Below are 21,012 nucleotides of genomic sequence, written 5' to 3' on the forward strand. Positions count from 1 at the left end.
TGTTTTCTTTTCGAGCACATGATATTATCTTTAGAGTGATGTCCAATGGGTTCGCCACGTATCCGTGTTTCACACGGAGGCATTTAGTCGACGGATCCACACAACGCACGAGCCTGCGCTGTAAAAACAAGGAAGTCCAGACCACTGACGTGCATTTTTCAGCTGAGTTGGCTCAATCAAACGCTGGTTCGTAAGATTTATAGAACCTAAGATAGATTGTTCCCAAAGTGCGTAGTACCAATTTGCCAGACCCGGTACGTCTTGAAAATGCCTCGGAGAAAGGTAAGGCTAATGCTGCCTGCAGACTTAGCTGTTATAGCAAACTGCAGTTCGGAAACACAACATAACGTCACAGCTAATGTTAGCCGACGAAGAGCTACAATCCAAACGTTGTGGAGTAAAAATCGACCTGTAATGTGATTCGAAATGCTGCGGTTCACAGGTTGTAGATTTTTGCTGAATATTGGCGCAGACAGAATCGCACACCGATCTGTGTTTTGTGTTGTGGTAAGTAGGCTAATCTGCGATGGCTAATGTTCGTTGCTATGTTGCAAGAGTGAGTCGTTGTTTATCAAGTTTCACTTTTTCGTGGTCGCGCCAGCAAAGAGTTCTATCAGGACCTTTAGAAAATTGATCATTGAAAATTTTAGTTTTACTTGTGTTAGCTTTTACCTGAAATACTGACGCCCATTTGCATTGACAACAGTGATACTTTTAAGTATTGAGAATGGAACGAAGCGACCACACCAAAACAACGCGCTGATTGGACGGTTTCTCGTTCACCATTGGCTTCATTGGTCTGGCGTCTGCAAGCCACGCCTTCTCTTCAATGTAATTGGATGGATGCAAATGACACGCGCAGCCCCTTGTGGAGTTGTCAAACATCATTACTGTAGGCTGTAGGCCATGCCCTCTGTAGGCAGTCTTATTTAGATTCCACTTGTTTGTTTGTTGCTCTGTTTTATATCCATTGAAAAAACATTTCTTTGCCCGGCATCGTTAAAAAAAAATATTATGAAGATATACAACCAAAATACATTACAATGTGTGGTTATTCTGTTTTGTTTTTTTTAATTCTCGTTTTGTCTGGATCTTATTTTTTTTATCTTCCATATTTTAATGTGTTACAAATTTTATCGATACGGTATTATCACGTATGCATGTTTTCGGCATTGTGGATTTAATGTTCTTTCTGCCTTTTTTAACATATGCACATATAAATTCTTTGATGTGAAGCACTTAAAGCTACATTTGTTGTATGACAATCCTTATATTATTTTTATTATTGTCAATTCATAATTTCATTACACAGCACTATAGATAATTATGTATGCTTTTATTGCTTTACTTCCTTTGTGCTATATAGTTTTAAATTAATATTTTTGCCCTTATTGCGTTCTTTTTTTTTCTTTTTTTAAAAAATTAATATGTGGGCTGTTTTTCCAGAGGAAGAGGCCCTGATCTGACATTTGTTAGATGCAAATAACCTGGCTGCTACATCAGTCCTCTTACCCCTCCCCCACTGAGCCAGATTTTCTTTGGGGTATGAGAGCTCTTGAGCTTGGGTGCTATCAACCCAATCATCCCAGAGCAGCAAGCAGTTAGGTAGCTTGAAATTTGGAGCAAATCAAGCAGCATGTTTTGGGACATCCTGATCTATAAATAGTTTTCAGTTAACAGTTTTCTAAACAGTCATTTGATGTAACTGATTGAATTGTAAGATCAAGAAAGGACTGAGAGCTGAAAGAGATGTGGAGAGGGTGATGGGATCTTTGTTGAATTATCCGCTGGTAAAATTCACAGACATGCACACGGACACGTTGAAGCAGCAGTATTATAGCAGTATACCTATAGTAATATTATCAATATGTTCAGGTGACTGTCCAGCATCCAGTTAAATAACAGACTGCTCATTGATGTTTCCAGAGGACTGCAGGCAGCAGCTCCGACGGAACCGAGGATTCGGACTTTTCCGCTGATCTGGAACAGGCTGACGGTCCAGAGAGTGCACGCAGGCGCAGCAGCACCCGCTTGACCCGCGCGTCACTGCGCCTCAGCCGGACCTCACAAGGTAAGCGTGAATGTGAATGTGAATGTGCTGAGCCCTCTTCGCATCATTAGTGGATTTTTTTGGGGTTCTTTTCTGCTTCCATTCTTCTTTTTATTCATTTTTTTCTTGTCCAGCCAGACAGTTGCATACAGTTTTGGTTCATGTACCTTTATGTGCTCGCTGAACGAGAACAGGTGCTAGCATTCAGGGACCACAGAGAGACTTCACCCCGCTCCACTTACTGTGGCTATTATACATGGCTAACCTCAAAGAATGAATGAGTTTAGCCAGCCTGACCTCCCCCCCTGCTCAGACACAACACTATACTCCCACCCCCTGCGTGACCTCTTTCTGCTGTGGCAGCCAGAAGGGATTTACAGCAGAGGTAGAGGCAGATGCTGTTTACTCAGTGTTTTATTACAGGGATGAGCTGTCATTGCTGCTGCAGACTTACAAATAACAGAGTTTAGTTTCCTCACAAAGGGGTGAATGCAGGGTTTCAGTCTTCTTTTCTGTTGTGTATACCTTCTTCAGATCCATGGATTCCATTCACATTAAGAAACAGCAGTAAGTTCTTCTTATCATTTCTCTTAGATCCTCTCAGTTTTAGGAAGTTAACTTGGAATTTGAAAGATTTTTAATATCCTTCTCTCTTCTCTTTTCTTCTCTTCTCTTCTCTTCTCTTCTCTTCTCTTCTCTTCTCTTCTCTTCTCTTCTCTTCTCTTCTCTTCTCTTCTCTTCTCTTCTTATTATTATCTACTTGTTTCTTCTCTTCTACTTATTGTATTCTCTTCCCTTCCCTCCAGATAACTGCACCTCAGTACGGAGTAGTTCTCCTGCACCTCCTGGTCCTGAGGAAGTTCTGGATTCAGCAGCAGCTTCGGCGGCCGTCGCAGCGTCCGTCTTCTCGTCTGGTCGCAGGATCACACGCAGCCAGCAGGGGGCAGCAAACGCTACAGCTAAAACATACCCAACACGTCAGAGCGGGTCTTCCGGCTCAGATAATGAGACTAACGGTGAGACTCGTATTACTTCCTGTCTTTTGGGTTTTTATTATTTGTTTATACATCATATTAAAAATACTTTCAACATATTTTATCAATAAAAGGAGGACGACAAAATCATGATCGTGACGAGAAAGTTGTCGTTCAGAGAAGAGAAGGAATGACTTTATATATTTTAATCATGTCTGTGATGCATTTTACTTGCATGGTGCAAAGTAAAAATATGAATTAAAAGTTCAAGCAAAATTTTTAAGACACTCCAACATAAAGAAAATAATGTAAAGATGTGCAGCTAATGACTAAAGAAACAAAGGGCGCATGGTAGGAGTCGTCTTGAAGAAGAAAACATCCAATAAATGAAGTGACACTAATTAAATTTGCAACAAAAATTCAAATTTTTCTGTACTTCTCAGGTAGTAGACGTAGACAGTAGTTCCTGTAGTTTTCTGGAAGTAGCGGTGTATAGATGCGCTATAGTTACTATAGTTACTGTGCCCATATTTTTGTATAGATAAGCAGTGTTGTCATCCTTTATGTGAATAATACTAATGTCAAGTGTTCTTCACTGATCCCAGTAATATTTATGAAGTTTATTGTGGCAGCATGTCACATGACATGCTTGTCCTTTGGAAACAAATGCTATAAATGCAGTTTTAAAACGACACATTCTCCTTCCTTGATAAAGTTTTTTTTTTCTTTTGTTTTAACCTAATTTATGCTGGGATTGCACATTTTACAAATTTCAAATTTACAAATTGCAAATTTCTATTCTCTTTTCCTTTGTTCTGATTGGCTCAGCAGACCTGAAGCAGGGGGCGGACCGGGACGAGACCCCTCCTCGCACCCCAACGGGGAACGCCCTATCTTCAGAGTCAGACATTGAGGTTTCCAGCCCTGGCAATGACCTGGTGTCTTCTAGCAATGATATAGTAGTCTCACAAGAAGAAGACGAGCGATTGGCTAAAGAGCTGTCACTCAAAGAGGCCGCCGCCCACGATCTCTCTCATAGACCCAAACGTCGACGATTCCACGAGAGCTACAACTTCAACATGAAGTGTCCCACACCTGGGTGCAACTCACTGGGTGAGAACAGACACACTGGACGTCAGATGTTCTTCTCAGATGTCCCCAACCCTCACCTCTCAGTTTACCCCCCCCCCCCATCTTACTTCATCTGTTTTGTACAGGTCATCTGACAGGGAGACATGAGAGACATTTCTCCATATCAGGATGCCCGCTGTACCACAATCTCTCTGCTGATGAATGCAAGGTACACACACACACACACACACACACACACACACATACACACACACACACACACACACTGCATTTTTGGCAATCTGTTGTGATAAAGATTTTTTTTCTTTGTTCTTTTTCCTTCATTTTACCATATGAAGTGGAAAATAGGCTGAAGTTACCGTATGGATATATTGTGTAATATTAGTTGGTAATCAAACCAAGTCTCCAGTGTGGAGACTTGAAAACATCTCAGGTGTGAAAACATCTCCGTTTTCACACCACGCTCCCACTGTCCACGAAACCAGAAGAATGAAATTGATGTTGTCAAGCTGTGAAGCCTCCAGGAGCATGGTTGTGGCTGCTGTGAAGTTTCTGCTGTGTGTGTGTGTGTGTGTGTGTGGGGAGATGTTTTTTTATTTGTTTGAGGTAGACGCTGTTGATGTTTTGTTAGGGCAAGGCATCAACGCGTGACAAACAAGCTGAAGAAAGGACGCTGTCACACCGCCAGGATGAGAACAGACACTCGACAAGGAACCAGGTGACAGAAACACACCATCATATAAAGTGTGTGTGCGTGTGCGCACACGTAAGCACATCTGATGTGCGCTAATACATTTTATTCAGCATTGATAAATATTAGATATTTTGCTCTACCGTTGTCACCACTCACGTGGTTAATGGGTGAAATGCGAGTGAAATCTGTGGCTCCGTGTGGTCCCAGGCCTCGACGGAGCGTCAGCTGCGCTACAAGGAGAAGGTGACGGAGCTGAGGAGGAAGAGGAACTCCAGCCTCAGTAAGGAGCAGAAAGAGAAGTACATGGTAAGCGCGTCTCTTTTGCCCCTCTTTTTGTAATGTACCGCACCGTTACATTTGCCTTCCTGCCCTCACTGCCATGCCAGGATCACCGTCAGAGCCACGGGGCGAGCAGGGAGCCGCTGCTGGAGAACATCACCAGTGACTACGACCTCGAGCTGTTCAGGAAAGCGCAGGCACGTGCATCGGATGACCTTGTAAGAGAGAAAACTCATCGTCACCACCCTCCCCTGGTTCTTCTCTTTGTCCCTTTTGTTTCCGTCTCTGCCCTTTTCCTGGGTTATTCCTTTTTCTCCTGTGTTTAGGTGAACAAAAGCCTCCCTGAAGCCACACCTGGAGTCTGTGACATTTTTTGGTAGTGGTCCAAACTACAAACACTTCCTCTTATTTATTTACTTCTCTTCTGCTTTGTTTATTTTTTTGCTCAATTCAGAATGAATCTCAGATTGATTTATTTTCAGTTCACTGAAAATACTTCTTCTTCTATAATCCTTAAAACAAATACCACATTTAGGTGAACTTTATTTGATTCACCACTAAATAAAAACCTGCCTGGAAAATCAGTCAAGATTCTTTTCACACTTTTTGTTTGTCAAACTTTGTTTGACTGTACAGCTACACCAACCTTAAATAACTCATCATTTAAGTCTTAAATTCAGTTTTTCAAAGTTATTTTTCAAACTTAGCCTTTTCCTACTTGTTCCTCATCTTTTTTTTTTGTATTTCATTGTTTGGAATAATTTATTCAATTTTTTTTCTTTTGATTTTGTGGCTGGTGGCCTCCACTGAGGTATTCCCTTTTTTTTTTCAGTTCTCCTGCCTGAGTGAGTGATTGAGTTCTTTCCTCTTTGAATCTCTTCCCCTTACCCTTTATTTTTCTCCCCCTCCCATCCTAATTCGTACAGGAGAAGCTCCGTCTGGCCGGTCAGGTGTCAGAAGGCAGCAACATGATTAAAACCATTGTGTTTGGGCGCTACGAGCTGGACACCTGGTATCACTCTCCGTACCCAGAGGAGTACGCCCGCCTGGGGAGGCTGTACATGTGTGAGTTCTGCCTGAAGTACATGAAGAGCCAAACCATTCTCCGCCGGCACATGGTAAGACAGCCTTTTGAATTCATGGACGTATCTGCAGGTCTTTGCATTCAGTCATACTGTGATGACAAAAGCTTCCAGTTTGTTAATTTGAAGTATTAAAGTGAAAAAAGTCTGGACTGCTGCCTTCGTTCAAACTCTAAGTCGTGGGCTCGATGCCCGAGGTGATCAGGCCTCAGGGAGCATTCTGGGGGGTCCAGTGCTCATTCATTCATTCTAGACCAGGTGTGGGCAAACAATGGCCCATGGGCCATATACGGCCCATTCAGCTTTGTAATTCGGCCCGCTAAACTGGTTTGACTTTGACACACTGGCAAAAAAATGGGAAACCAGCTGGACTGTTCCCATAGAAACTGTGCGTGAGTAAATCTACTGTTATGAAATAAATACGATGAGTGCGAACAATGGAACGAAGGAGAGGAGGAAAAGGGAGAAGAAGAAGGAGAGGAGAAGAAGGAGAGGAGGAAAGTGTGTTCGCACGAAGAGAGAGAAGAGGAGCGCCAAGAGTATAGGACTGAGAGTAGGGACGTTGAATGTTGGAACTATGACAGGAAAAGGTAGAGAGTTGGTTGACATGATGCAGAGGAGGAAGGTAGACATATTGTGTGTCCAGGAGACCAGGTGGAAAGGTAGCAAGGCTAGAAGTTTAGGAGCAGGGTTCAAGTTGTTCTATCATGGTGTAGATGGGAAGAGAAATGGAGTAGGAGTTATCTTGAAGGAGCAGTTTGCCAGGAATGTCCTGGAGGTAAAGAGAGTTTTGGATAGAGTGATGAGCCTGAAGCTAGAAATCGAAGGTGTGATGTTCAATGTTGTTAAGTGGTGTGTTGTCAGGTGTGATATGTGATAGAAGAGTTTCAGCTAAAATGAAAGGAAAGGTGTACAAAACTGTGGTGAGACCAGCGATGTTGTTTGGTCTAGAGACAGTGTCACTGAGGAAAAGACAGGAGACAGAGCTGGAGGTAGCAGAGATGAAGATGCTGAGGTTCTCTCTGGGAGTGACCAGGAAGGATAGGATCAGGAATGAGTACATCAGAGGTACAGAACATGTTAGAGGTTTTGGAGATAAAGTCAGAGAGGCCAGACTGAGATGGTTTGGACATGTCCAGAGGAGAGATAGTGAATGTATTGGTAGAAGGATGCTGAGTTTTGAACTGCCAGGCAGGAGGCCTAGAGGAAGACCAACGAGGAGGTTTATGGATGTAGTGAAAGAGGACATGAAGGTAGTTGGTGTGAGAGAAGAGGATGAGAAGACAGGGTTAGATGGAGGCAATTGATTCGCTGTGGCGACCCCTGAAGGGAAAAGCCGAAAGGAAAAGAAGAAGTACGAACAATGGAACACGTTTTCCCTTGCTCGGACGTGGGTCACCGGGGGCCCCCTCTGGAGCCAGGCCTGGAGGTGGGGCTTGAAGGCGAACGCTGGTGGCTGGGCCTGCACCCATGGGGCCCGGACGGGCCCAGCCCGAAAGGACAACGTGGGTCCCCATTCCCATGGGCTCACCACCTGTGGGGGGGGCAATAGGGCTCGGGTGCACTGTGAGATGGGCAGTGGCCAAAGGCGGGTACCTTGGCAATCCGATCCCCGGCTACAGAAGCTGGCTCTTGGGACGTGGAATGTCACCTCTCTGGCAGGGAAGGACCCCGAGCTGATGTGTGAGGTTTAGAAGTTCCGACTATATATAGTCGGGCTCACCTCCACACACAGCTTGGGCTCTGGTACCAGTCCTCTCGAGAGTTTGGACTCTCTTCCACTCTGGAGTTGCCCATGGTGAGAGACGCCGTGCAGGTGGACGAGAGGGTAGCCTCCCTCCGCCTTCGGGTGGGAGGACGGGTCCTGACTGTTGTTTGTGCTTATGCACCAAACAATCATCGTTCTGCATCATCGTTCTGCTGGGGGACTTCAACGCTCACGTGGGCAATGAAAGTGAGACCTGGAAGGGCGTGATTGGGAGGAATGGCCCCCCCGATCAGAACCCGAGTGGTGCTCAGTTATTGGACTTCTGTGCTTGTCACGGACTGTCCATAATGAACACCATGTTCAGACATAAGTGTGTCCATATGTGCACTTGGCACCAGGACACCCTAGGCCGCAGTTCGATGATCGACTTTGTGGTGGTGTCATCGGACTTACGGCCGCAAGTCTTGGACACTCGGGTGAAGAGAGGGGCGGAGCTGTCAACTGATCACCATCTGGTGGTGTGTTGGCTCCGATGGTGGGGGAAGATGCTGGTCTGACCTGGCAGACCCAAACGTATTGTGAGGGTCTGCTGGTAACGCCTGGCGGAATCCCCTGTCAGAAGGAGTTTCAACTCCCACCTCCGGCAGAACTTCACCCACGTTCCGGGGGAGGCGGGGGACATTGAGTCTGAGTGGACCATGTTCCGCGCCTCCATTGTCGTTGTAAGGTGGTCGGTGCCTGTCGTGGCGGCAACCCCAGAACCCGCTGGTGGACATCGGCGGTAAGGGATGCCGTCAAGCTGAAGAAGGAGTCCTATCAGGCCTTTTTGGCCTGTGGGACTCCTGAAGCAGCTGATGGGTACCGGCTGGCCAAGCAGCTTTGGTGGTTGCTGAGGCAAAAACTCGGGCGTGGGAGGCGTTCGGTGAGGCCTTGGAGGATGACTTCCAGACGGCTTCGAGGAGATTCTGGTCCACCGTCAGGCGTCTCAGGAGGGGAAAGCAGTGCAGCATCCACACTGTGTATAGTGGGGATGGGGCGCTGCTGACCTCAACTCGGGATGTTGTGACTCGGTGGGGAGAATACTTCGAAGACCTCCTCAATTCCGGCGACACACCTTCCCATGAGGAAGCTGAGTCTGAGTTCTCTGAAGCGGGCTCTCCTATCTCTGGGGTTGAGGTCACCAAGCTAGTTGAAAAGCTCCTCGGTGGCAGGGCCCTGGGGGTGGATGAGATCTGCCCAGTGTTCCTAAAGGCTCTGGATGTTGTGGGGCTGTCCTGGTTGACACGCCTCTGAAACATCGCATGGACATTGGGGACAGTGCCTCTGGATTGGCAGACTGGGGTGGTGGTCCCCCTTTTTAAGAAGGGGGACCGAAGGGTGTGTTCCAACTACAGGGGGATCACACTCCTCAGCCTCCCTGGCAAGGTCTATTCAGGGGTTCTGGAGAGGAGGGTCCATCGGGAAGTCGAATCTCGGATTCAGGAGGAGTAGTGTGGTTTTCGTCCTGGCCGTGGAACAGTGGACCAGCTCTACACTCTCTGCAGGGCATTCTACATGTGTTTTGTGGACTTGGAGAAGGCGTTTGACCGTGGTCCTCAGGGGGTTCTGTGGGGGGTGCTTCGGGAGTATGGGGTACCGAACCCCTTGATAAGGGCTGTTCGGTTCATGTACGACCGATGTCAGAGTTTGGTCCGCATTGCCGGCAGTAAGACGGATTCGTTTCCAGTGAGGGTTGGACGCCGCCAAGGCTGCCCTTTCTCACCAATTCTGTTCATAACTTTTATGGACAGAATTTCTAGGCGCAGCCAAGGCGTTGAGGGTGTCCGGTTTGGTGGCCTCAGTAATGCGTCTCTGCTTTTTACAGATGACGTGGTGCTGTTGGCTTCATCAAGCCGTGATCTCCAACTCTCACTGGAGCGGTTCGCAGCCGAGTGTGAAGCGGTTGGGATGAGAATCAGCACCTCCAAATCTGAGACCATGGTCCTCAGTCGGAAAAGAGTGGAGTGCCCTCTCCAGGTTGGGGATGAGATCCTGCCCCAAGTGGAGGAGTTCAAGTATCTCGGGGTCTTGTTCCCGAGTGAGGGTAGGATGGAACAGGAGATCGACAGGCGGATCAGTACAGAGTCCGCATCACTGCTGACGCTGCATCGGTCCGTCGTGGTGAAGAAGGAGCTGAGCCGAAAGGCAAAGCTCTCAATTTACCGGTTGATCTACGTTCCTGCCCTCACCTATGGTCACGAGCTGTGGGTCGTGACCGAAAGAACGAGATCCTGGATACAAGCGGCCGAAATGAGTTTCCTCCGCACGGTGTCAGGGCTCTCCCTTAGAGATAGGGTGAGAAGTTCGGTCTTCTGGGAGGGACTCAGAGTCGAGCAGCTGCTCCTCCGCATCGAGAGGAACCAGATGAGGTGGCTCGGGCATCTGGTTAGGAGGCCTCCTGGACGCCTCCCTGGTGAGGTGTTCTGGGCACGTCCTACCGGGAGGAGGCCCCGGGGACGACCCAGGACACGCTGGAGAGACTATGTCTCCCGGCTGGCCTGGGAACGCCTTGGGATTCTCCCGGAGGAGCTGGACGAAGTGGCTAGGGAGAGGAAAGTCTGGGCTTCCCTGCTTAAGCTGCTGTCCCCGCGACCCGACCCCGGATAAGCGGAAGAAGATGGATGGATGGATGAAATAAATACAGTTGTAAAATCATTTTTACAATAAGTCTTGTTATGTGTATGCTTTGCTGCCTGTCAAAAGTCAAAACCTTTTGTGTAATGATTTTCTCATATCAATTCTATTAGTACAAATAAACACTCCACCCACCTGCTCCTCGTTGCCCACCTGTCAAATTTTAGAGCTCGGTGTGGCCCACCAGTCAAAAAGTTTTCCCACCCCTGGTCTAGACACTACTTGTCTGAAAATCTCTTCTTCTGTTCTTTCGATTTGGATCGTTAACTTTTTGAATCTGTGTCCTGTGAGCTCCTCATCTAGAGACCAGAGATGTGAACTTAACCCCAGTCCAGAGTGGCCACTTGGTGCAACTAATGGGGAGAAATGTTTTTCTCTTGTATATAAACTTAACAGCTGCTGCTTTTTTCCTGTTTGTGTTGCATTAAGGCCAAATGTGTGTGGAAGCACCCTCCAGGTGATGAGATCTACAGGAAGGGGAACATCTCTGTCTTTGAGGTGGATGGAAAGAAAAACAAGGTGAAGGAGCACACCGCTCAACAGCCGAGTCCCAGAAGGTCCACTGGGATCCAAGCAGGAACATTTTCCTATTCAGAACTTTTTTGTTCATATTTGTTCATTAAATGTTTTAACTCAGATTTGTCAAAGTCATTGAACTGCCGTTGATCCAAGTGTCTTCTGTAGTCACTGACAACAGAAGACACTCAAAACATTCATAAATTATGAATGGAGCTGCCAACAAAGTGATGCCTGAAGAGAAGAGATCGACAAATTGAAATAGCCAGCAGTGTTTACAGTAAACTTTAATAAATTATGACATCTGTAATGCTCTTCCTCACAGATTTACTGTCAGAACTTGTGTCTGCTGGCAAAACTCTTTCTGGACCACAAGACTCTGTATTACGATGTGGAACCCTTCCTCTTTTATGTCATGACGGAAGCCGACAACACAGGCTGCCATCTGGTCGGATACTTCTCGAAGGTAATCTTGAGAAAAGCACCTGGATTACCACAAAGTCAGGATTCTAGTTAGGAATATTAAGTAGAGATTAAGTTGATTTTACATGAAGATGTTTGACAAATATCAGGACTGATTAAAAAAAATCCTGGCTGTCAGATGATCAATCTGTCGGTTCTTTGTTCTGCAGGAGAAGAACTCTTTCCTGAACTATAACGTGTCTTGCATCCTCACCATGCCGCAGTACATGAGACAGGGTTACGGCAAGATGCTGATAGACTTCAGTGAGTCCAGACGCTGTGTGTGTGTGTGTGTGTGTGTGTGTGTGTGTGTGTGTGTGTGTGTGTGTGTGTGTGTGTGTGTGTGTGTGTGTGTGTGTGTGTGTGTGTGTGTGTGTGTGTGTGTGTGTGTGTGTGTGTGTGTGTGTGTGTGTGTGTGTGTGTGTGTGTGTGTGTGTGTGTGTGTGTGTGTGTGTGTGTGTGTGAGTGTGATTCAGTGTTCTAAACACTAGCTGGGGGGCTGTTGTGCAGCACAGTTACACCAGATGCAGCAGGCTGTCTGAAGCAGCTGCTCTTCTGGGCGACACACAAACCACACACACATTTGTTCTTTTTGTTGAACAGCTAACATCCTCTGTTTTTTTGGATCACATTTATAGACCCCCTTTTCTCTGTCTGATCAGTAATAGAGGGAAATTATTAAGAAAAAGAACTAAAAACGATAACACCACCTGATCTCCACTCTAGGTTACCTGTTGTCCAAAGTGGAGGAGAAAGTGGGTTCACCTGAGCGCCCCTTGTCTGATCTGGGACTTATCAGCTACCGAAGTTACTGGAAGGAGGTGCTGCTGCGCTACCTGAACAACTTTCAGGGCAAAGAGATCTCTATCAAAGGTAGGAACCTTGAAGACATTCTCCAAGAAGGAGGTAGGGGACACAAGAAAAATGAGAATGAGACAGAAGAGATGGGTCACAGACCTCAGAACAGTTGTTTGCCAAAACGTTGCACCAAAACATTCAGAGGACTGAGGCAGCGTCCTGCTTTTATCAGTTTATTTGCGCATTTTGGTTCATTCCAGACAACAGCAGATGGAGGAAAGCAAAAACAACTCCTCAGAGACTCCATAAGAGGGCAGCAAAGTTGAAAGTTTCAGTTCAGTCTTAACAAAAACAGCATGATGGCAAACTTAGAACAGACATCCGTCTGTCTGTCCATTTTGTAGGAGATGAGACGGCCGTAAAGACGACTGAGCGATGTGTTCAGTCGTTGCCTTCAACGTCTAACATGAATTAACCTCAATACTCAGCGGTGATTTGAGTGAAAGAGTCAAATGCTAATGTCACCTTGCTAACATACACACAGTAACAATGGGTATGTTGAGCTAACATAGAGACAGCCATCATGGTCTTATATGTTAGCATGCTAACATTTTCTAATTAAATCATAAATATTGTACACGCTTAGTTTATGATCTAATGGGGGCATTCAATGAAAAACCTTCCAAAAGATTTCCAAACATATAAATGTTGTCGGAATCCTCTTCCTGTTGTTGGATCAGACGAAATCCACCTGAAAATTATTTGTGAAAATCCAGGAGAGACCTTGAAGGATGGATGTTTTCTCTGTGTGTTAAGTGAAATAGAGCGAAACGATATTTGTTTTTCTCTCTCCGGATACGAAGCGCTGCATCGTTTCTGACGAGGTCGGTTCCCTTGTGAGACACGCTCTGCCATCAACGTGTGGATGAGTGAAAATGTCAAGTGTTGTTTGGCACCGCGGGAGCCGGTCGATGAGAGACCTCAAAGCAGATCATGACTCAATTATTTCCTTGCTTCATGCCTCACTCTAGATTCCTGCTGCTCTTACGGACTCGCAGGAGTTGGAAGACAAGCGTGATCTCCAAGGCACTGATTATCACAGAATGCACTGATTGGCTGCGGCAATTCAAAAAATCCGTCTCTCTCACTCAATAATAAGGTAGCCACCATCTCAAGTAATAAATAGGTCAAGAGATAATGATGACAATATGAACACACTGATTCCTTCACTGATAATGCTTTGTTCCTACGGTCCAAGATGCTCTGTGTCCTCTTCGTCTCACACCCTCACTTATCTCTCGTTATTTCTACGTGTTATCCTGAATTCAACACCTTTTCCACTCATGCAGAATAATCCAATGAACTGGACTCAGACATCCTAGCCTGCGTTCACATTGTTCTCAGTTTTATTCAGCTGCTCCACTTGTGCAGTACTGTGAGGGTTGTCTCAAGCTTTCTGAGTTCTTCTTCATCGAATTCTGTTTATGGTTTTGCTTACAACTTGGAAATGAACCTTTTAGGACCAGCATAGTTGGATTTAAGGTTGACTTGATGTTGTGAGTCTCAGTTTGTTTGCTTAGCAACCACAACAGAATGTTAAGACTTCAGGACATCAGTGGAGCCAAGGAGAAGCTCAGCATCATGTTAAACCACGACATTTGACAGAATTAAGTTTGATGTTTCATCCCGTCCTGAGCTAAGTTAATTACACTGTGTAAAAGTGATTTTCAGGTAAAATCTAAAACTGACACTAGGTCCTAACCCAGCTGCTGGCTTGGCTTTAACCTCTACAGGAATCTCATTCAGTCCTGATCTCATCAATCTGATCTCCGTGTGTTCACAGAGATCAGCCAGGAGACGGCAGTGAATCCAGTGGATATCGTCAGCACACTTCAATCCCTCCAGATGCTAAAATACTGGAAGGGAAAGCACCTGGTTTTAAAGAGACAGGTGGGGGAAAAAAGCAGAAAATACCCCCTTCGCTGCGTTGGCAGCTGGTTGGCTGACAAGCAGCAGCCCAGCTTTAATGTCGCTCACCGAGGTGTGTTTTCTGTCTTCAGGATCTTATCGATGACTGGAAGGCCAAGGAAACCAAACGCGGTAACGGCAAGACCATCGATCCTGCAGCCTTAAAATGGACACCACCTAAAGGGACGTAGAGGAGCGTCCTTTCATACTCCAGACCCACACATAGACAAATCCTCCGCCGCATACTGGCATGCTCACTGACCCCGTGCCTAAACCCTAGTATTAGCAGCTACAGTACAGTCAGTGTCTCACAGCCTTTAACTCTGAGTTCCAGCGGTCACTCTCATCGCTCAGGTAACATCTGTTCATAAAATATGCCAATCCAGAACCTAGAAAAACGTTTTTAGATTCAGCTGACAACAGAAAATGTGACAAATTCATCAAGGAATTATCAGAAATGTATAAAAATAATTAAAACTTGACCAAGTGGAGATTGGAAGGGTCTTAAATTCTAAATTTTAAGTGGTTGTCAGTGTTGCTCAGAAGAAGCTTAAACATGTACTAGATGGCACCATTCATCCATTGAAATATTTTTTTAAAAATGTCTGGGTTAATTCTAAACATATTGTTATAAATTCAATGTAAATGTTTCTTTAAAATGAAACATGAGCGTGATTCCCGCTTCAGATCTCCCTGTAGATGCATGTCATGATTTAATTTCATAATCACACCAGTTCAATAGTCGTTCTAATCGTTCTAATTGCACTTCAATAGTCTAAGCGTTCAGGAAACTGTCTAAATCTGTTTCCTGAAGAGTCAGGGGGGGATGCAATTGACTGGAATTTGAGAGGGAGGTGACATCACCGCTGTTATGTTATAAAGTAGACTCTCAATAAAGGAATTTTGCATTCATATAAAAATTTACAAATTAAATTAGATGTAATATAATTCAAGAAGGAGTAAAGTAATCCCTTGTTACTCACGGTTAATGCGTTCCAGGAACACCCGTGAAAAACGAAATTCCACCGTTATAGCGATGAACTATTTATTATTGACAGTAATTTAAACATTCATGAACCCTCCCCATACTGATATTAAACCACCTTCTATCTGTATTACCTTTCCTCACACTCTGATAGACTGTTTGAAGCACTTTTGTGTCTCACGGAAGTCCGAGACTCGCGGAACGGAGCGTACTTCCAGATGCTATCAGCCAATAGAATGCGTGTACGATATCACATGACTGCCTACCAGAAATCCTAGATGAAGTGAAGTCGCGAGTTTTAATGCGTGAGTGCGCGAGGGTGCACTGTATATTTGTATGTACATATTGTACATACTGTACGTGTGTGTGTGTACGCACATATACGGTATATACATATTCTATCATCTGACTTGCAGATGTTCGTATATACAAACAACGTCCGATGCACAAACACTATAGGTTCTCAGAGACTGTTCATAAGTTGAAGTGTTCGTAAGTCATTATTTATTAATTATCTGGGTAGTACGATTGTTGGACATGTTCGTGTGGAGCGGTGCTGCTCGGCGCCGGTTGTGGCAGGAAGGGGAACTACATATATAATGACTTATGAACAATTCAGCTTACAAACAGCCATTCAGAACCTATTGCATTCGTAATGTGGGCACTGTCTGTATGCACACACACACTCCCACACACACATGCACATTAGTCAGTGATATCAGTCTTTGTATGATCAAGCTGATTTCTCCTCCATCTCAACCAGTCTGTTTCCTGAAAAGTGAAAGTAATGGTCCGTTGTTGTTGGCCTCCTCCCTGACACTTGATTAGCATGAAGCACCAGACGCATCGCTAATCCAATCTGTAACGGCCGTTTCATTCTTCAATGGAGACTGATGACACAACGCAGGTCAGCACTGCGTTGACTCACGCAACACATTTTGGCAGACAGAGTCCAGCCGGCTGTGATTACGCAGCACATGGCCTGAGCATAATGTTGGTAAGACCACAAGCCCTGACCTTGGTTTGACACTCTGGAGGTGAGACGGAGTTCCAACACAGTCTGGAAAACACTCAGGACTGAATTTCCCTTGAGGTTGCTGACAAAAAATAGATAAAATTATGATATTTAGCTGTCATAAAGAAAGTACTGCCAGACATTAAAGGTCCCATATTCTGATTTCAGCTGTCGCTCAATCATCCCTACTCAGAACACACTGTTTCAGGCCTCCACCGTTAAATCCTCCCTAAAATCCAACTGAGGATTCCTAGATGATTTCAGAAAGTTTGTGGGCTGAACGGTCCAGATTCTAGGACTTGGTAGGGTTAGGGAGGACGGATATTTCATGCCTTCCAAAAAATCTCTTTGCGTTTAAATAGGGGTTGTAAGAAATGCCTGACGGATTGTTGTGAAGAGACATTTTTGTGATGCTGTCTGAAGCGAATAACACACAGACACACCCGTTCTAGTATTTAACTTGTCACACCAGGATGCTATAGCTGCCATTGGCCGTTTCGGACCGTGTTGTGTCCTCATCATTTCGTCTTCTCTTCTTGTTTTATCTTTTAATCACATCAGTCATGCCGTTTTTTACGAGGGAACAGTGAAGAATCCATACTGTCTGAACTCACATGCTCTTATTTTCTGGCCTTTTTGGTGGTTTAGTAAGTTCTCAAAGACATTTTGTACTTTTCTACCTCCAAGGTTTGTCACTGTATGAAAGCTAGAACAGCCTATAATAAGATTGTTTTCTTTTTTTATCCGGTGTGTTCATATGTGAAGCTATGTAGATCTGTTTTTTTCATAGAGTTTCTTTTTATATACTATTTATGAACCTGGAAATATGTCAACTCCCTATGATTTAAGTGTCCGGTAGAGGTATGTCTACTCAGCAGAGCGGGCTTCTTGTGAATGGAGATATCCTCTGAAACCGCCCCCCCCAAAGGCACCCCAATAAAGACAATAGTCGAAGTCATTTACATTTTCGAGGCTCATCAAAAGTCACATGATTGGATCCAGTTACATCAGCTTTGCATTTTTGCTGCTTGTTACCAACGTTAATGCTGCTCCAAGCGATTAGGGAATCCCAAAACACAACTGTAAAAGATGACTTTGTTTCCCACTGTGTTTGCTTTAAAATATATTTATTGACAATCTCCATATTTATTGATCATAAATATATTTGAAGATTTGTTCAACGTATATTGGGAAGAGAGTTTGATAAAAACAAAGGATTCCATTCTTGTTTTATGTAATAGTTACCAAGGTTACACTGAAACAAGTGGTACAACCTAACTGTTGCATTTACACAAACAGGCTGAGACATGATGTTTGTGATCTTTTATGGTTCTGATTTCTGGGTTTGGACAGAACCAGGCTAGATTCATCCCCTGTTTTTAGTCTTTTTTGCTAATTAAGCTAACAAGTTCTGTGATTTCTCCAGTTTTTGCTGAAAGGAAATCAGACTGGTTTTGTTGTCCTCGCCAAAATTGATGGAAATACGTGCAGAACTCTCCTCGTCACCACCGTGTATAAGCTGAGACAGCAGATGCTTGTGAGCCTGGAGGTGTTTGGCCATCGCGTCACATTGAATAAACCATTTCACTATTTTCAAGATACAACTACAGCTTTTGTGTGACAGTTTCAGATAAAGACAAATGTTTTTTTTCTTTGCAGAAAATACCCTCCGATGGCGTTAGATTATCTTCTTTGTTGCCTTTGTAATTCAGTTAATGCTTTTCTTTGTTTTGTTTCATTTTTTATTGTGAAGTCATTTGTTTTGTGTGTGTGTGTGTGTTTTTTTTTCAACCATTTGTGGAAGTATATTTCTGTGTTGTATGCGGTTTTCTTGATTCGGGCTCGTACCTTAGGTCAAGACACCGACTTTCTGTCAATACTGACATTCATTTTGGAGGCCATCATTTTTTACTTGTCTCTGAAATGTCCTGCTGACCTAAATCACTCGTGTCAACTCCATTTATGGAAAAGTGCTCTTATTTTAAAGGATTGTCTGAGACAACTCATGATGATGATGATGATGATGATGATGATTGCATGGACGAAAAAGAATATTTATTTGCTGGATCACACACTTCAAACCTATTAAAAAAGACATAGACTATGTTCAGATAGATAGTGTAAACCGATCATCACATCATGTAAGAGTGTTTCAAAAGGATTTTTTTTCATTCATTTAAATAATCCTGTGCGTCTTGACCACAAAGTCTACTTTGGTTTCTCATTTATTTTCTATTGTGGTGTCTTCCAGTTTGACTCTGAGCCAGTGGCAGCTATAGACGGGCAGCTTCACACCACCTCACTCGTCATGAACACATCTCTGTGCCAGTTGCTTAGAGAAACCAGAGACATTTCATCACCTTCCATAGACACCAGTCAGCTTTTGTAACACTACGACCTGCTTCTTCCTCCAGCTGCGCGTTGAGTGCAGAGACTCCAGTAGTGTGGCGTTCCTGTGTAGCTACATCGTGATTTTGTTCTTGCTCCTCTTCTCCTCCCTCCTCAATAAATGCAAATGTTGAAACTCGCTGTGAAGTCCTTTGTCTTGTTTGTGTGTTTCCATGGTAACAGCTTAGGTCAGTTAATACTTTGCGAGGTAAAAGCGCAAATTTCCACCATGACTTCAACGATAATCAGATATCAAGGCAGAAGGTTTAACTGAAGTGCGTTAAAATTTGTCATACGCTAAATTTAGATGTTCATTATTTGGTCCCAGAAAAACCCGAGTGGAGCAGCAACACTTTATTTTAAGTGTATGAAAGTTAAACACACAATGCCTTCTGCTGAACACAATGTGCTCAAACTCCTTTTGTATACAAGGTTTATTGGTAACATGTAGTGTATATCAGCTGTTTGCAATAACCGCAGCACAGAAGAACTGATTAAACTGCTCAATAAAGCCAATATTACAGTGATTTTCTGGAGGAAACAGAAGCAGAGTTAAAGTATGAAGGCAATAAGCTACAAAAAGTAAACAAACACAGTTGGCAACAGATCCAGCCCACCTTATTTAAGCTAAATACACCAAAGTCTACTTTTAATACTACTGCAGTCTGTAAGTGATTCAACCCTTAATAACAGGCTTCTCTGTAGAGACCCTTTAGCTGCTAACATGATGGACATCCAGACACCAGATTCCTCATGAACAAACACCTCCAGTTCCTGAATATCCCTGGTTTACCTGCTGCAGACACCTTCAGATCCCACCAGAGATTTTCCGTGGATTCAATCAGGTGACTGACGGCCTCTAGAATGATCCAGGACTTCTTCTGGAACCAAGCCTTGGTGGACTTTGAGGTCTGCTTAGGATCACCATCCCTCTGGAACCTCCTGGTTCATTTTTTCCCCCAGCAGCTCCAGAGCGTCACTGAACCACCACCATGTTTCACTGTAGCTAGAGTGTTCTATACAGCATCAGCTTCATCTTCCTCCTCCAGATGAGTCAGCAGTGATGAACATCTTGGCGTTCAGACATCAAGCTCATATTTTTTATCTTGGGTGAAGCCCCCCCCCCCCCGTCGCCTGGACATCATTTCCTCAGAGGACTGCGGGACAGCAATCAGACCTCCCTCCAGACAACAGTCTCTTCTTCTTGGCTGAACCAATGACCAGTGAAGCAAGCTACCTGCACTCACAGGTTCACTACGTCTGAGTAGGGGGGGGGGGCAGTAGCTCCCTCCACCAGGTCCTGACTTGAGGACAAGAAGATGGCTGATTCAAGACCATAAAGGTCCAAAAAGAACACAGTGTAAACAGGTTTTTGGAGAGGTGCCAATTCACCGCCTAAGAACTGTCTAGGTGCCGTTGAGCAAGGCACCGCCCCACACAAGCTGCTTGTTTGGTGCTATGTGGCTGCATGCCACATAGTATTGTGTGTGTGTGTGTGTGTGTGTGTGTGTGTGTGTGTGTGTGTGTGTGTGTGTGTGTGTGTGTGTGTGTGTGTGTGTGTGTGTGTGTGTGTGTGTGTGTGTGTGTGTGTGTGTGTGTGTGTGTGTGTGGTAGGGTAGTTGCATAAGAAAGAGAGAGGGAAATAGAAATTGGAACTGTGATGAGCCACTTCCGTTTCTTTCTGTTTCCTCTACACACCAATACATACACACACACGCACGCGCACACACACACACACACACACACACACACACACACACACACACACACACACACACACACACACACACACACACACACACAGATCAATACCAATACACTCAGACCGTCTCAGTTGTGTGTTGTCATCTATTCTCATGCTATGTGGTGTATTGAGAAATACAACAGAAGAAGGATTCAGTGAAACAACAAATAATGGAACCTTTCCTTATTGCTGAAAATAATGTCACATGATAGGTAACTGAAAAAAGCTTGGTTTGAAAAAGTAGTTATACGTAAAACATTGACTTATGCTAAAATTAATGTAGTGCTATAGTGGGAGTCAGTGGTGTATCATGACCATATTATTAGATCTGATGTTGACATTATAAAATTAAAATCAAATGAAATCCTTGTTAATTGTTATTCCTCTACCATTAACACAAGTAAAACATTACTGAATACTTTTACTTTTACTATTCTTGTTTGTTTACAACAGTAGGAGCTGAATCAACTTATAGAGGACATAAATATTCATTAAACCCATTCATCCTTTATGTCATTTGTTAGACTTGCTCAGAAGGTGAAATTAAATTTGTTCTCGACCTCAGAGGCCACACCCACTGAGGA

At 44.4% G+C, this 21,012-nt stretch overlaps 1 protein-coding gene across 3 annotated transcripts; it reads left to right on the top strand.

Moving 5' to 3' along the window:
- Positions 1-130: 130 nt before the first annotated feature.
- Positions 131-18,825, top strand: LOC137609466 (histone acetyltransferase KAT7-like). 3 transcript variants are annotated; one of them, XM_068336500.1, is made up of 16 exons: positions 131-282; positions 1,927-2,071; positions 2,857-3,066; positions 3,856-4,137; positions 4,242-4,324; positions 4,748-4,834; positions 5,018-5,116; positions 5,197-5,307; positions 6,016-6,207; positions 10,982-11,071; positions 11,394-11,534; positions 11,701-11,794; positions 12,257-12,403; positions 14,172-14,278; positions 14,389-14,650; positions 18,548-18,825. In XM_068336500.1, the coding sequence occupies exons 1-15, from the start codon at positions 268-270 to the stop codon at positions 14,485-14,487; spliced, it is 1,902 nt and encodes a 633-aa protein (XP_068192601.1). In that variant the 5' UTR covers positions 131-267; the 3' UTR covers positions 14,488-14,650; positions 18,548-18,825. The 3 variants fall into 3 exon arrangements, with proteins under 3 accessions (XP_068192601.1, XP_068192602.1, XP_068192603.1); XM_068336501.1 differs by having other exon boundaries at positions 5,197-5,286; XM_068336502.1 differs by lacking the exons at positions 14,389-14,650; positions 18,548-18,825 and adding an exon at positions 13,360-13,487.
- Positions 18,826-21,012: the final 2,187 nt, after the last annotated feature.

This window comes from Antennarius striatus, chromosome 16 (assembly GCF_040054535.1).
Source record: "Antennarius striatus isolate MH-2024 chromosome 16, ASM4005453v1, whole genome shotgun sequence".
Lineage (NCBI taxonomy): Eukaryota > Metazoa > Chordata > Actinopteri > Lophiiformes > Antennariidae > Antennarius > Antennarius striatus.